At 40.1% G+C, this 16,418-nt stretch overlaps 2 protein-coding genes across 2 annotated transcripts; one reads left to right on the top strand and one right to left on the bottom strand.

Annotated features, from left to right (window-relative positions):
- The first annotated feature begins 850 nt into the window (after window positions 1-850).
- Window positions 851-9,217, top strand: mfrp (membrane frizzled-related protein). Its single transcript, XM_072691501.1, has 13 exons — window positions 851-895; window positions 996-1,101; window positions 2,592-2,726; window positions 3,332-3,490; window positions 3,962-4,181; window positions 4,671-4,801; window positions 5,043-5,168; window positions 5,296-5,372; window positions 5,759-5,907; window positions 6,109-6,239; window positions 6,834-6,968; window positions 7,392-7,519; window positions 8,993-9,217. The coding sequence occupies exons 1-13, from the start codon at window positions 851-853 to the stop codon at window positions 9,215-9,217; spliced, it is 1,767 nt and encodes a 588-aa protein (XP_072547602.1).
- A 1,448-nt stretch (window positions 9,218-10,665) lies between these two features.
- nudt8 (nudix hydrolase 8) lies at window positions 10,666-15,747 on the bottom strand. The gene is made up of 5 exons (XM_072691045.1): window positions 15,673-15,747; window positions 13,186-14,013; window positions 11,867-11,999; window positions 11,200-11,277; window positions 10,666-11,117 (listed from the first exon to the last, which is right to left on the bottom strand). Exons 2-5 carry the CDS (start codon window positions 14,010-14,012, stop codon window positions 10,932-10,934), a joined length of 1,224 nt encoding a protein of 407 aa, XP_072547146.1. The 5' UTR covers window position 14,013; window positions 15,673-15,747; the 3' UTR covers window positions 10,666-10,931.
- Between the last annotated feature and the right edge of the window lie 671 nt (window positions 15,748-16,418).

Genomic DNA, 16,418 nt, shown 5'->3' with positions numbered 1-16,418 from the left:
TGACCAAAGCCCTCAACTCTGAGCTGTGGAGTGCAATAAGGGCTTGTATACTAGTATATTTGATTAGTGATTATCCATTAACTTACCCACACAAGAATGAGATTGAGCAATGGTATTATGGGAAATGTAAAACAAACTGAAACTACAGCAAAAAAACAAACAAACAAACAAAAAAAAGCAATAAAACATTAAGAAATACAAACTTTATCTTCAGCCGTCTACTTGTTATTGTCTCCTAAGTTAACAGTAACGGTCGACACATAGGGATGCATCAGAAGCCTCTTGATTGCCAAAAAAGTGTCTTGTAAGAAAGTGTAAATGTGCGTGTGGGATAGAGAGAGATGTAAAGATTAGAGGATCATTAGTGGGAATTTAGCTTCACACCCCCACCCCCCCATCCGTACTTCACCCAACCTCCTGGCCTGCTCAGTCCTCTCAGCTGACTTGGCTTTGTGAAGAATTGAGAGGAGGGTTCTTTATTTCTTTTATTGGAACTTACTCACCCACACCAAAACAGGACCCAGCAGAGCGGACCACCTAACCAAGCACCATCCAGTTGACTAAATCATCACTTCAAGAGAAACAAATGAGGACTAATCAGAGCGAACAAGCGCCAATTACTGGATTTTAAACTGGGGTTTGTGCATTTTGCCGTTTAAAAGACACAATTGTGTTTGGTGTGACTCCGTTTTGGTGAGTAGTTAAATAGCCAACTGGAAACCACACTCTACTGCTTATTTAATGTGTTTAGCATAGTCTACAAACTGTCCTCTGGTGCAAAATGATACCATTCCCTGCTATGAGTAAATGTAGTTGCAAGTAATGTCGGACGTCTTCTCAGAATGTGAGAATGGCAGACCTTGGAATGTCCAGAGATGACTGTGATTTGTATAAGGTAAAAAAAACAGCAGTTCAGTTTCAGTTTGATATTCAAATACAGAGTTCTAAGCCTTGTTAAGGCTAAACACTGTTATCTTTACCTTCGACCTCCACAGAATGTGTTTTGCAATCCAGCATTTGAGCCAGAGACTGACCATGATGAAATCAAAGATGCATTTAAAGTGGCCATTTCCTCAGAACCTATAAAGAGGCCTGCAACACGTACGTGTACACACAATACATGCACACAAAGCTCTAATATTCAAAAGCATGTAGCCTGGCAGTAAGTGTGTATGTGCTCATAAAAACACCACATATATCACTGGAACAGATGTAGGTAAACACAATTCCTGTAAAAGGTAACAATCTTTTTTGTATTTTGAGAAAGTAGTTGATATGGGGTGAAGTAGTTTAAAGAACAAAGCTTGGTTCCAGATTTCTCCTGAACGTGTTAAATATGTACGCATTGGCAATGGAAATGCACAAGGCATGCAGAGGTGAAGTGCATTGGCATTACCTGATTTAATCCAGACATTGACAAATAACTGCAAATACAACTTGTGTAAAACCATTACTTCACCATTACATCACTTATGTTTATTCTAATAAAAGTCACAGGACTGATCAAATAGGCTACATTCACATTACCAGGCTGAAGTTACTCCAATCAAATTTTTTGCTTTAATGTAATTACAGATCAGATTTTTTCAGGGCTGAGTTGACATGTCAAACCCGATCTTTTCGAATCAGATTTACAGTCTTGTTGGCTATGTTCAGACTGCAGGCAAATCGGATTAGTTTGAGTCACTTTTATTTGTGGTCTTAGATTGAATATGTATCTGAATGTGCAAGGTCAGATCAGATTTTATGTATCATTTGCCTGTACGCATGCACTTAGTGTTGTCGTCATCAGCCAGCATCGGCAGTGCAGCAAAACAAGAAGAGAAGAGGAACATTTTTTGTTGGTGGTGAAGGAGGCGATGTGCATACTTGTCTCAATATGCGCATGCATGCTGGCTCTGGATTTGACGTGGTTGTTGTCTGTCATCGCAAAAGAAACTGAAATCCAACACATCTGTACAAATTCGATTGTGGTCGCATTTAAAACCACCTCTACATGTGGTTTGAATCCGATGTAGTATTAAACTTGGCTGTGCAGACTATCAAAAGTGTAACAGCTGGATATAAAATTTGGATTTAGGAACAGTCTGAACATAGGCTTACATATTTGGTGCTGGATCAAATAAGTATCAGATTTGTGGTCATGTGACATGAATGTGAATGGTCACATTGGATTTCATGCAATTTTTTCCATACACAAGCACATAACATGCATAAATAAATCAGTGTGCACATGCATGCCATTTCTTGGACAGATTCGTTTACATTACAGGCAGATGCAGGTCTGATTTGAGCAAAAACAGGCATATAATGTGAACATAGCCATGAAGGCTTACTTCAGGTCTTTAGTAGCTTGTGAATTCCAACTGTGTGAAGCTTACAGGTCGTGGTCCTGCAATATTTACTTGTAAATAGAGCTAGAGCAGGGAAAGCTAATCACTTAGGCTAGAGTATATATTCCCACATTTTCTCCAGTTTATTTTGAATACATTAATGCTGATCTTTAATGTCAACATTTGGGAAAGATGACTAAAACTATAATACAGATGTTTCTTACATATTTCTGATCCTTCCTTTCTGTTTAGATACAGGATACAGCAGCATACTGAATGTCTGTGTGGTGCGTCTAAGGGGTCATTGGTGTACCTGGGGGACCCTGGCAGTGTCTGCAGCAGTGCTGGTGTTGGTGGCTGTCCTGAGCCTTACTCTAGCTCTTGTTCTCACACGTGAGTGAGCAATACACCCATTACCCCCAATGAAACACTTCACTGTTAAATAGTAACACTGCTAATAAGATTTGAAAGGTACTAGGCACCAGTTATCCCCACCAGCTGTACTAGATTGTTAGTGATGTCAGCGTTTCAGGATGAAATCCATGGACGTTTCATAATTTAGTTGTTGATTTAGAAAGAGTAGAGAAGTTAGAAGTGAAGTGGGTGGCTCTGTCATCACCATTGTAAACAAAATCAAATGTTTTATCCCTACAAATACAATGCCAACAATTATGCATACATTTAAAAATATCAGTGTAATCCACCTTTAAGAGTTATGCTGTTTTTGCTGGTTTTCAATGTAGAAACATTTCATGTACATATTTTTTTATGAGATTTGAGTTGGAGGTGAAACTTGCAGAAAGGTAGATCTCCAAAAGGGGGTTTGGTGACCTCTGCTGTATAGAAACATAAAAGAAATATATATTTTCACACATTTTTGCTGTCATGTTAGCAGCATTTCCTATGAAGATCACAATTAAACATAATAACTTAATAGAAAAACTAAAGCTGATTGGCCAGCAGCCTCTATTTTCCAGTGTTTATGCTTCTTTACTCAGAGATGAATGGAGTCTCCACTGAGGAAGAAGTGCTATCTCCCCTGGACTTGTTTAGTGGGGGCACAGTTCCAAACAGTCTTGCCCCGAATCCCACCATTCTTAATCTTGTAAAGAGCTCACTGGCCCCACAGCTTGAGCAAGAGGCCACAACTTTTAAAAGTAAGTATCTGGACAACACACTATACATACACTGAGTTGACAAGTTTTTAGAAGGTTACCGTGAACATACTTTTGGTGATTGTGGCCAAAGAGTTCCATTGTAATTTCGTCAGTCCACAGTGCTTGTTTTCAAAATCAATTATATTGTAATTTTGATAATGATTATGTACAGATCACATTTGTGCTAGCAACAGTAAAATAGTGCACCATCACTCATGTGACAGTTAAATGTTCCTGTAAAACAGTTTGCATTTGCTGTCTCCTGGATTGTAGGCATCAATTACCTTCAGATCTACATGGCTGTTGAGTGTTTCCCATGTTTGACAATCATTAAAGACAATTCTTCACCTGTCTAATCAGTGTTAATTAAGTCAGTAAAGGTTTAATTAGTTAATTATGTTTTGGGTCTGAACAGTTTTCCAATTTTTTGAAATAGTATACTGCAGAGGTTATTTACCTTCCTTCTTACAGAATGTGGTGGTGTCCTGACTGATTCAGAGGGGTCTATCAGCTCTCCTAACCATCCCGGCCCCTACCCTCCTGATTCCATGTGTGTATGGGTGATTAGGGTGTCTCCTCCCTCTCTGGTCCAGCTCCACATCTCCTCCCTGGCTATTGAGGGACCATCCCCATGCCTCTTTGACTGGCTTGAGGTCAGAGAAGAGAGAGACCAGACCACCACAGTCAGCAGGTTGTATTTATAATAACATATTTATGATAATATTTCATAAAGAGTGCATGATTATTTTGTAAATAATACAATCCAATGACATTTCTGAATCATAACAAAAATAACACAGTCATGGCCAAACAAATTGGCACCCGTGCACTTCTTTCAGAAAATGCACCTCATAGAACATTTGTTGCTGTTACAAATGCTTCATATTTGCATTGGTACAACACAATACGCTGAGAAGGTAAGTTCTGTGAGGTCCTACCTGACACTGTGTGCCTTGTGTCTGCAGGTCAGCTCGAAGTTGTTTGGAAATTGATTGAGGTTTATCACCATTTGAGCAAACCTTTGTTGCAATCTTCCATCAAATTTTGGGTGCCAATATTTTTGGCCAAGACTGTATATTTGAATCAGTACGCTCATTATCTAAATACTTAATCAGTGAAAATAGTTTTGAGGCCAGAGATACACACACATACACAATAATATCACATTATCCTTTTGAAGGTTCTGCGGCAATGTGGCTCCCCCCACTGTGAACACCAACAGCAGCACTGTATGGCTGTCATTCCGGTCTGACAGCAGTATTGGGGGCAATGGCTTCATTGCACAATACCATGCTATCCTTCCATGGCAAAGTATGTGTACTTCACATCAGTACTGAAATGCAGTGACTTGACCAATGGAAAGAAAATCTGGTCTGGCAGTCTAAATTGACCACTTATTGTAAGCATATGTCATGTTACTATCAGTGGGATCTGCTAGCATAAAGAAATTGGATATGTTCAAGAAAAGTAGTAAAAACATAGCTGATTCAATGTCACACATTTTCAGTGATAATCTTTTGTATGTGATATGTGCGTTGGTGTTTCCTACCAGAAAGCTGCTCAAGAGAGGAGTTCATGTGTGACAGTGGCCGTTGCCTGCTGCCTGTTTCTGTGTGTGACAGCCAGCCGAACTGTCAGGACCACACAGATGAAGCAAATTGCAGCCATAAACACAAAGGTAGGAGCTCAGATTACATTCACTACTAACTCACCTACTGTATCTGTGCAGTGTATGTCAAGTAACTGATTGTTTACTTTTCATAAAACATGAATAATAACAGCTTGATCTGTGTATTACTGCACAGAGTGTGGAGGTCAAAAGACAGGTCCAAGCGGCTCTCTGTCCAGTCCAAATCACCCCAAGCCTTATCCTCACCAGCAGGTAAAAACCAAGAACAGCCAGTTTTTACTGCCCTGTCAGTTCCCCTGTAAAAATAAATAAATAAATAAATAAATCATGTGTCCTAAGTGATTAGATATATCTTATATTAGATATAATTCAATAAATAAAAGCAAGCAAAAAACAAAATGTATTTATACCCAGTTAATATTTCAGCTCAGGTCAGCCATTCTGCAAGCAGATAAACTCAATATTTAAGATGCAACACACAACTTTATGGGGGCAACTTTGTACATGGTTGCATGAAGTAAACTGAGGTTTTTGCTTGAAAAGTAAAAGTAATCCTGATGTGTGTATGCAGGTAATTCAACAGTCATACTCTGATCTTTCATTCATTCTTTAATTTCTATATCTTTGTTCCGTCTCAGCTGTGTACATGGCGAATAACTGCTGACGAAGGCCAAGTTATCAGACTGAGTTTTCAAAACTTCAGTCTGGAGACTCAAGATGTTTGTGAGTTTGACTATGTGGAGGTGCACGACAGCCCCAACACTGGAGATGGCAGTGTCCTAGGCAGGTAAGAATGACCTGTTAAAAGAATTATGGTATGTCTCTTATTACTGAATCAAATATTTCATTCAAAATAAGATTATACCAGTGTAACCAGTTAGATAATCAATAAGAAAGGTAATAGATAAGAAATGTTATACGTCTACAGCCCACTTTTGTGTGTAGGTTTATTCTGCCAAATAAATGTAATGCATCTCTATTCCTGTAGGTTCTGTGGCTCAGGTCTCCCTCCTGAACTGACCTCCTCTGGGTCAGTGATGACTGTAGTGTTTGTGGCAGATGAAGGTGTGGCTGACAGTGGCTTTTATGCTTCTTATCAGGTCATCTCTCTCTCAGAAAGTGAGTATTGTATGGTTTCTGCTTAGAACCCTCCCTTCAAAGTCACATATGTGACACCAGCAGTTCTCAGTGGGAATATAATACTCAGTGAAATACACTATCTGGACAGAAATATTGGGACACCTGCTTATTCATTCATTTCTTCCCAAATCAAGGCTATTAAAAGAGTTGATCCTGCTTTTGTTGGAGTAACGTTCTGTAACTTTCATGTTGGATAATCACCACCTCACCCCACCTCAAAACCAACTTATCACCATTTATATAACTATGTATAGCAGGTTTTAGAGGCATTCGACTCTTCAGACTGGTTCCATTCACCACCATTGTGAACAATTCTGACTCGTTCCCCTAGAACAACACGTTTCTCATTAAACCACTCTGAAGTGCTTTTTTTCTTAGTGATTTAGTTATGCATAAAGTCTCATAATTCCCCTTTAAACTTCAGTTTACAATCAGTTTGTTCCAGTGGTTAGATGGTTAGGGTTGTGGAAATTACTATTACAGTGCTTCATAGCATGATAGTAGATATTTCAGCTTTGCCACAATGTCACCATGTCTTCAATGTCACTCTCTACTCTGGCTTCTTACGTTAAGGAACCTGCAGTCCTGAGCAGTATGCCTGCACCACAGGAGAGTGTCTCCAACAGGACTGGCTGTGTGACGGGTGGAACGACTGCGCAGATGGTGAAGATGAGCAAAACTGCAGTAACTCTACCTACCCTCCTTTCAGTAAGAAAATGTGATCAAATGAAGTGAACGGACATGAGTGTATGTAACCGTAATTTCTGCACTGTTAGGGTGTGTATTGGGTAACTCAGCCTGATGTAAAATTGTTTGTATAACAGTGATATCATTTTATTACCTCTCAGCTCACTTAATTACCCAGCTCAGTGACTATCCATGAACACCACGCCAGGATAATTGTTTGTTAATGTCTTTAACACAGACTTTAATTGTTGTGCGCAGTGTTGTGTGTGTTAGCACAGTCAATCACATTGTAGAACTGAAGATATCCACATAAGTACTTCTCCCCTGGTAGTACTGCATTGGATTGCATTGCGAAATAACATTGACAATGGGAATCAATCCCTAATAATACTAATGAACACTAAAGGACAGTTTCTAAATTAGCTTTTGTCTTCTCTGTTACAGCTTCATCCTGTGAGCCCATTCAGGTGGAGATGTGCCAGGGTCTGAGCTATAACCTCACATCCTTCCCCAACATATGGCTCTCCATCGCTGATCAGAGAGAGGCTGCCAACATGCTGCGTCAGTACAGGGTGAGAAATTGCAGTTCCTAGAATCCAGCTTTTCGTCTTGCTCAGGGTGATTATCTGTCGGTATACTTTCTGTCCACTTTACTGGACAGTCCTGCTTTTCTAAGAGCCCAGCACTACCATTGACAGGATGTTTTCAGCTGGTACATAAAAACCTCAGCAGTGCTGCTGAGCTGAGAATGTTGCACCATTAAGAAGAACAGGGCAGATGGGCATTGCCTATAAATATCCTCCTCAGACCCAGAAAAAACAAATTGATGTAAATACGTATTGTGGATGAAAGAAACATGACATTTTTTTCTAAAACTGTTCTGTAGGGTAATTTATCATAATATAAAAAAATGTTAAAATATGTTAAGTATATTATATAAAAAGTTTTCAGCCCTTACAGATAAGACAAGTAAGTAAAATGATATAGTAACAGAGAGCAAAATGATAAACAGATCAACATATTCACAACCCAGAGAGAGAGGAAAATATAGAAAAGCAGGGTCAGGGTCAGCTCAGCCTTGGATGCTCCCTCCTTTAACCACAGACTTTGTTGAAGCAATTAAACCTTAATTCAAATTATATGTAAATCAAAAGGATCAAATAAAATGGAAGGTATCTACAACTAATATCAAAATATAATACTAATGAGTAAACAGAAAACTACTGGGTGGTATTTGGCAATAAGACATCAGCATCAGCAGTGTCCAATTAACAAGTTGTTTTACAGTTTTAAGATGATGAATAGCAATAAACATCTCAGCAAGTAACATCGTTCAGCTCTGTGTCCTTCCTAAACTCAATAACCAGTCCTCATGCCTCAAAGAACCCTTAAGTGTCACAAGTCTCTGAATAGGTGAAACAGAAGAAACGATTGGTTGGAAAAGATCTTCTGGTCTGCTGGCTTTCTGAGGAGAGGTTCCAAGCACATCACTCAGTGCTACTCTTTCGACCCCAGGACCGCACGTAGGGCAGCAGAAAAGCCTCCCTGCCACTCAGGGCCACGTCATCTCATAGCAGTTGTCCTAACAGAAAACACCCAGACCTTCAGTCCTGCAACAGCGCAAACAACCTCCAAGACCTTATGTCGCTGTGACACACTGTTTCACCATGACACAGCAGAAAAGAGTGCATATTAAAGACCAGATTGGGGGGCTTGTCTCCATATGTCCCTTGCAGTGGACATAAGGTCTTGCTTGATCACAGAATATAGAGAAATATGTTTTCAAGTCAATTTTTGTTCAATGTTTAATATATGTTAAATGTCATGAACTTTAAAATCAGTTAGATAAAAGAAACCTGTTTGAACAGTAAAAGGCTGCATCCAGAGAGGAGCGCCTCCCCCTGGTTTGTAATACACTTTTAGCAAATGTATTAATAATGATATAAATATAAATAAATATAAATCAGCCACACCCCAACAACTGTGGCATCACTAAAAAAAGCCCAGGATGTCATCTTAACTCAAATCTGCACCTCCTTTTCCAGGTGCTGACGGAGCTGGCGTGTTTTGAGCCTCTAAGGAAGCTGGTATGTACTATGTTCTTGCCACAGTGCAGCCTGCAAGGGGGTGTGCTGCAGCCATGCAGGTCCATTTGCTCAGCAGCAGAACAGCAATGTGGTAGAGTGCTGGACCTCTTCAGCCTGACCTGGCCCTTTAACTGTCACCTGCTGCCTGACTCCCACGACCCCATGGAGTGCTCCCTCCCTTAGCATACAGCTCAAAAAGTTTCGCTGTGAACCATGACACATCACTAGAGCGGTACTTTGCTGGCTGAAGTACCCTGTGGACTTTTTGTTTGCTGTTGACAGTTTGTTTTTGACAGAGTTGGTTAATCCCTTTCAGAAATGAAGTATGATAAAAAGGTCACATGTCAGTATGCTGGAAGTACTGGCTTTGTCTTACCAATGTTGTACTTTGTTTTTTTTTTTGTTTTTTTTTATTAAACAAGGCCATTTTAGCTTACATTCTCATATTACTGTATATTATAGTTCTAATAATATGTGGATTTAATACAAAAAAACTCAGATGCTACCAGAAATCATAAATGAACACTTTTCCGTCCATAATGCTGGATATCACGAGATAAATGTGTAATTAGAGAGATACAGCAAACTGATAAGGCATGTGAAGCACTCCAAAAAAGGAACCTTTTGTGAATTTACCAAAAAATTGAAACTGTATAGGGTTTATAGACTCCCCAGACAAACAATTAGTCACCATGTCACTGAAAATGCAGTTCCTTGTGGAGTGACATTGGTTATGAAGGATCTGCATCGACTTCAAGAAGCAATTCACTCCTGTACGCAAAGCCATTTTTGTTCACAAGCTGTGAAACCCACTAGGGGTCCCTGTTCGTCAGTTTCATCCTTCGGCCACAATTCTGATGAGAATTTCCTGTAGGCTGTGATTTTTGCCACTGCTGGTGGACCCGCATGACCAGATGCTTCAATACACCAGCAAATTCAGCTACTTCCTTCACACTATGGCCTGTGGCACGTCCAAACACAATCACTCCTTTTGGCCAATCATTAATATCAGCTTTGCGACTCATTTCCTACACGTCACGAGAGGCCTTCACTGCACTGTACCACCTCTTCTCAATCTATGAATCCCGTCTAACATTCTGCATTCTATTTATAGCCCAATCATCATCATCATGCAAAGCCATTTTCAGAAGCCTGAAGTTACTACCACCTTAAACATGCAAAGTGACACATGGTTACATTTGGTAAGAAGACCAGCAACGTAAGGGTGCAAGAATGCTCCACATTGCGTCTCTGTTTTAACTGTTTAAAGTATATAAAATGCACTGTGCTCATGGACAGCTCGTGCATCTTGTAATCACGGACAACAATTCCATTGACATTTGCATTGCTCACTCTGGCCCACTAATCTCTCCAATCTCCACTCACAAATGTTGCTCACACAGGATTTTCTACACATGAGCTCATACCTCAGTTAGTCAAATTTGGTAAGAAATCTGACAGATTTGATGCACCACTCAAACGTAGAATGTTTGTGGATAAAGAATACAACCACTAAGTGAAGAATAAATGTGCAATGTAATTCTTTTTAATATAACATGATTGCAGTGTCTTGTTGCTAAGTGTGTTTCCAAACAGATATGTCAAAGAAAAATGTGACTCCAACCAATTCATTCAATTTCCAAGGTGTACTGTTTTTATTGACATTATTAACAATAAATCATTAAACAAAGGCATAACTTTTTTTCTTTTTCCAATCATGTTGCCTCTGCACAAGGACACAAACTGCATAGTTTACGTGGGATACAGCATAAAAGATGCCAAAGGTGGCTCTTGCCTGATTATATCTTTTTATACTTATAAGGGGTCATCAACATCAAGGGTAAAAAAATAACACCTACCAAATATCTTTTACAGCAAAGACTTGATTGCTGATCTGCTATACAGGCATTATGAGTTTCAGTGTGTGGTCCAAGGCTACTGCGGTCAGGCCCCAGATTCTGTACTTAGAGTTGTGAAACACAGGAAGAGTGTAGATGCGACGGCCGCTTGTGCGAAAATTAGTGTAGCCCTGGTTCTGTGGGTTGCATACATGAGCTACAGTCAGGGTAAAGATCTCTTCCACCTTGGGGACAGAAGGAGACAAGTGAAGCACAACAAGCAAACAGTTTTTCAGAGTATGAGCATTTCAACAACACAGTATGTACCTCAGCTGGGTTGGGACGAAGTGTTAGAGCCTCCACTGGCCCTAGATTAGCTAGCACAGGAGCAATCATCATTCCTGACTGAAAGGCAAACAAACAAAAAATGTGAAGAGAAACGGCTTGTCCCTAGAGAAAAAGGCAGGAACTGCAGCTGAAAAGCTAAAAGTTATAAAACACTGACATTCACGAGGAGCCCCGGAAATTACTGTGTACATGATGTTCTTGTTGACTAACTCAACTCATTATATCCTGATTGTGTCTGATTGTGATACTTAAGAGATGGACTGACCAGTGTTTTTGGAACAGAAACTGATTATCTGTCAACACAATCGGCTGATCGCAGATACTGAACATGGTGCAAGCCACACTAACATGCGAGTTTGAGTCAGATACAGTAAAACTGCCATACTGGCTCTACGCACAGAGTGGATTTCAACACTGGCTGTAATGGGCTTCTGCAGCAGTGTGTGAGGTCTGTATTGCAGGTGAATGAGGAACTACAGGGTCCTGTGACAGAAGTGGCATCTTTGGGGTGAAAATAAGCCACTTCTGATACATAGCTGACTGATGCTTCAATCTCTTCCATCTGTGTTGCGATTTTAAATGTAAAAACACCAGAAAGGGTACTAGGATTTACAGGCAGTAATTTAACACAGCAGGAAACACTCACCACATCATGCAGTGGCTTCAGCACTCCCCACACTATGTTTTCTGTCACAGTAATCCCTAGCTCCTCCTTGGCTTCCCGCAGTGCAGTGTCTACAACATTCCTGTCCAAAGGATCTCGCTTTCCCCCTGCAAAACTGCACAGAGGAAACAAAACACAGTGTTTGCCAGCTGGGGAAATGTTTTCATGCAAATATGAACATCCCATTTAAGCAAGCTGAATAAGACATTATTCAGCTTGTTTAATATAACTAATAACTAATAATATAACAGCTATATAACAAGCTTTTGTTTGTTGCCTGTCACAGTAGCACAATCGAGAGGTTGACTGAACCTCTACTTAAAAGAATACCCCAGCATTTTTCAGCCTAATATCTGCAGCATGTGGTGGGCTCTGAGTGGCTCAGCGGTCTAATGCACTACCACTATGGACCGGGGAGCCATGGCTATGCCGCGTTGCCATCAGCGGCCAGAGTCTGACATGAATTTGACAAACAAATTTATTATGCCTGCAGCATGTGTAGTGATCAATAAATTACAATTGACAAACATTATTAACTTTTCTTTCTATGTGGGATTTCTTACTGTGTGACTCAACTTGAGCACTCACTGAGAGGCCAGGTTTAGTGTGTGGGCATAGCATTTCACACATAGAAATTTACCCAGCTCAACAGCAACACTCATGTTTGAATGTTATCAGTAACTAAAACGAAACCTCTTAGTGATCTGCCGTCCTCTGCTACATTCTTTAACAGATCAACCATATTTTTTTAGCTGTGTGGCTCTCATTCACTGCTCATATATGGAGCACATGAGATGAGAGCTGCCACTCCTCAATAATAAAATGCAGTCACAGTGACCCAAGATTCTGTGACAATGAATGTCCACGCATCACGTTACAGCTATCCTAACTGCTTTCTTCTGTGATTCCATGACTTTGGTTTTGGTGTCACGGTAGAGTGTGGAGATTGTTGTGTGAAATATCTTCGACATGGGACACCGCATCTTGGCCTAAAAGCCTGGTTCTCAACAACTGAAAACGGAAGCAAATCCTTGGCAATAAAAGTTGCAATAGAGTTTGCAATTCACTGTGCTTTCCAAGTTGGATGGAAAATAAATTAAAACTGACATGGCAAATTGATGACAGATTCAAGAGTGGGACTTCCTCCCCCAATGAGTGATCCCTGATAGTGGGGCAAGATGCCCACCATACTTATATGTGTGCAATAAAAAACCCAAGTGGGACATGTTCCCCCATTTCCCAGAGTATTCACAGGCTATGCCTACTTATTAAATATGCTGGCGCAGCATTTTGAATAGTACCTAACGTCTCCTTTGTGTCTTCCCCTTAGTTTACTGGACCTCAGTGTGAAGAGAAAGGAAGGTTCTCCTCCAACAGTACACAGAGAAACCAGCACAGCGGCCCTGCTCTTCTCTCTCTCTTTCTCATACAGTGCAGAGTTGGACTGCAGGTGGCTTCTACAGCGGATCTCATTCTCAGCTGACAGACAGTCTTCAAGAGTGGCCTGGTGGGGAACTTTACAGTGCAAACCACGGGTCTGGGCTGTCAGAAGTCCACAATGGTGCCATCTTGCTGGTCTCGAAGTCCAGAGACTTCTGTTTAACTCATATGGCCTACTGATTCTGCTGTCGATGGAGGTGTCCTTCACATCATGGTAGACCATCTGACGTTTAATACTGGTGTGTATGTGCGTTCTCCACCTAAGCACTGAACTTCTGTACTTGTCTGTTTGGTTTTCAAGTAAAAGGCACTTGTTAGGAACGGAGTTCCTAAACATTACATGTTCTGATAGAGTGGTCTTTGAAGGGTAGTGCTGAGCGGTGTTTCCAAGACAATGTGATAAGATGTCAGTAGTGACACCTTCCTGGTTAGTCACATTTTGGTACAGGTCTGAAGGTTTGATAGAGCAGCTTGTGTTAACAGGGCAATGGTAAGACTTGTGAAGAATTTCTTCTGAAATATGAGGCTCATGATGTTCCCCCTGATTTCCTTTCTCTCTCCTAACATTACAAAACTGCTGCGAGTGTGGAATACTGCACAACGTCCTTTCAAAAGTTGGCGTCTTAAGCAGTGGTCTATGGGTCCCCAGGAGGCATGCAGAAGTCAAAATCTGAGGACTCCTAAGCATCCTGAAATAAACAGAAACCAAAATGAGTCACAACAGTACAATATTTGTAGCTATTTTTGTAAATCAAACTATCTGTGCTTTATTGTGATACATTAAAATCATACTGCAAAATCTACTATTTCCAAGTCTAGTCCGACCATGTGCAGTCCATTCTAGGCCAGTCCGACCCAGCCTACAGGTACATCTTAAGAAATCTGAATATTATGTAATGAATACATAATGAATATTCATTATGTAATTCAAAATTAAACAACTACAACTACATAAAATTCAAAACTATACCATATGTACTCCCAAATCTTTAGACCTGAACCCCATAGAGAATTTGAGAAGTACTGTCAAGAGAAAGAGGAGAAACAGCAATACAGGCAAGCTGAAAGCCACCATCAAAGCAAACTGGGCTTCAATAACATTAACAATAACACAGGGCCAAAAGCTGATTGCCTTCATGCCACAAATCAGGTGCTACAAAGGATTCTTTGAGTGAAGCCATAGTAGAACCGTTTTTGTAGAAGGGGCACATCAGTGAAGACAAAGTGAATGTAAAGGTTCTTCACACTCACATCTGCTTCTTCTTTAGCATCGCTTAAAATACCCCTTTGTAGCACCTTTAATTTTAAGACATGGGAGTGTTAAGTCTTCCCTGAAGAGTAAAGTCTGTTACTGCAGCAATTGAGAGGCAATCTGCTCATTAATACCCTTATATAATACCCTTGATTTCAAGAGAAAAGTAGGATGAACAGGTGTCTACAAACACATTTGGATATATAGTACTGTATAGTGAGTGTGTATAGTGTTTTTATAGTGTCGTGGTCGACTGGCCTGCTCCTTCTGGCTGTCTGACAACAGTGGGTCAGTGTGTCCAGCACGTTTCGGCGTGTTGACACCCAGAAAACCTACTGTTTTGGTGCCCACGACATTGCCTGCTTGGTGCTCTCTACTTTGTCACAACAGTGAAATATAGATAATTTCTCAGAAAGTTTTGACAACATCCAAAGAGGTTGTGGCAACGTACTGAAGAAGTGAAAAAATAAGGAGCTCATGAGAAAAATCTCGTCCAAACAGGGATCACGTTGTTGGAACTCCACTGAATTTTGCTAGCTAGCTAAATTGCAAATAGGCAGCTAGCACTATCTAGCTATATCATATGGAAACGTTAGCTAGCTAGTGCAATTTTAGTAGTGGCAATTTTTTTTGAGACAACCTAAGCAGCATCCCCTTTTGGAAAAGTTATAGCTAGCTAGCATATAAAAGAAGATAACGCTGTGTGTTTGCTAGGAGGTAGCTAGCTAGCTAGCTAGCGCTATTACCATAGAAATCAGCCACTCATGAAGGTTTCCTTTTTCATTCTCTCAGAAACAGTATAGTGCTTTATAAAAGGTAGCTACTACATAGACATACAGCTAATTTTCACTTGCCAACTCGTCAAAAGGCTGCTGTAACACGAACACTAGATATACGTTAGCTAGCCATCTCTCTTTAGCCAAGAGTAAACCGAAACTGTCATTAGCATTAGCATTAGCATTAGCACCGCTAGCCGAGTAACCATCAACACAAGCGTAATCCACCTTTTAGCAGAAAATAATACAATCAGTTTCTGTGGGAATTAACCCTGATGCTGAACATTACACCAAACCATATAAACTTTAAACTAACTCACCTTGAGCAGGACTGACGTACAGCAAGCTTTTCCGGCTGCTGCCCGGGTTGCCAGATACATCTTCACAATTCCCCCTTTGTGGGGGATTAAGGTTATTGGGTAGATTAGAAGAGCTGCATAGCGAATAAAGGTCATTTTGACTGCTTTTCTGACTGATTAAAAAAAAAAGTAATCCAAACTTAATGTCATATTCAAATCTTGATTTTATTTCATGTATACTAAGTAGTAAAGAGTTCATTTAATGATGTTTGTTTACATTGGCATTAATGCATGAAATTAGCTAGCATAATTCACAAAATCGTACTAAATCAAATAGGAAGCTAAATCAAATATATAAGCTTTTTTTTATTATTAATTGTGGAATTTCCAAGTATTGATTGCCACCATGGTGTCTCAGGAATTTCCCTCTGAAAATGTCCCCTTTAAAAATAAAAAAAACAAACAACAACAAAAAAAAAAAAAAAAAAAAACCAAAAACTAATGAGCAAAGTCACTCAGACGTTTTAAAGATGACGCTTGTGTCTTCACACAACTGTGTGAAATGATATGATAGGCCATGTCTTAGCTAGCTAATGTGCAGCAGAACCTGTCTGTCTGCCTTCTTTAAATTCCCCTTAGCCTACATCATTTTAAGGACAACTGAAACTGGTGGGATTTGTCACCTCATTGCTGTGATTCAGTTGGAAAAATCTACCGGACCTGTTTTACTGGTCATCAGCTCCACCCATGGCAGCTTTAAAAACGAA

The sequence above is a fragment of the Salminus brasiliensis genome, chromosome 11, assembly GCF_030463535.1.
Source record: "Salminus brasiliensis chromosome 11, fSalBra1.hap2, whole genome shotgun sequence".
In the NCBI taxonomy this organism is placed as follows: Eukaryota; Metazoa; Chordata; class Actinopteri; order Characiformes; family Bryconidae; genus Salminus; species Salminus brasiliensis.
This window is presented reverse-complemented; position numbering and strand designations above follow the sequence as displayed.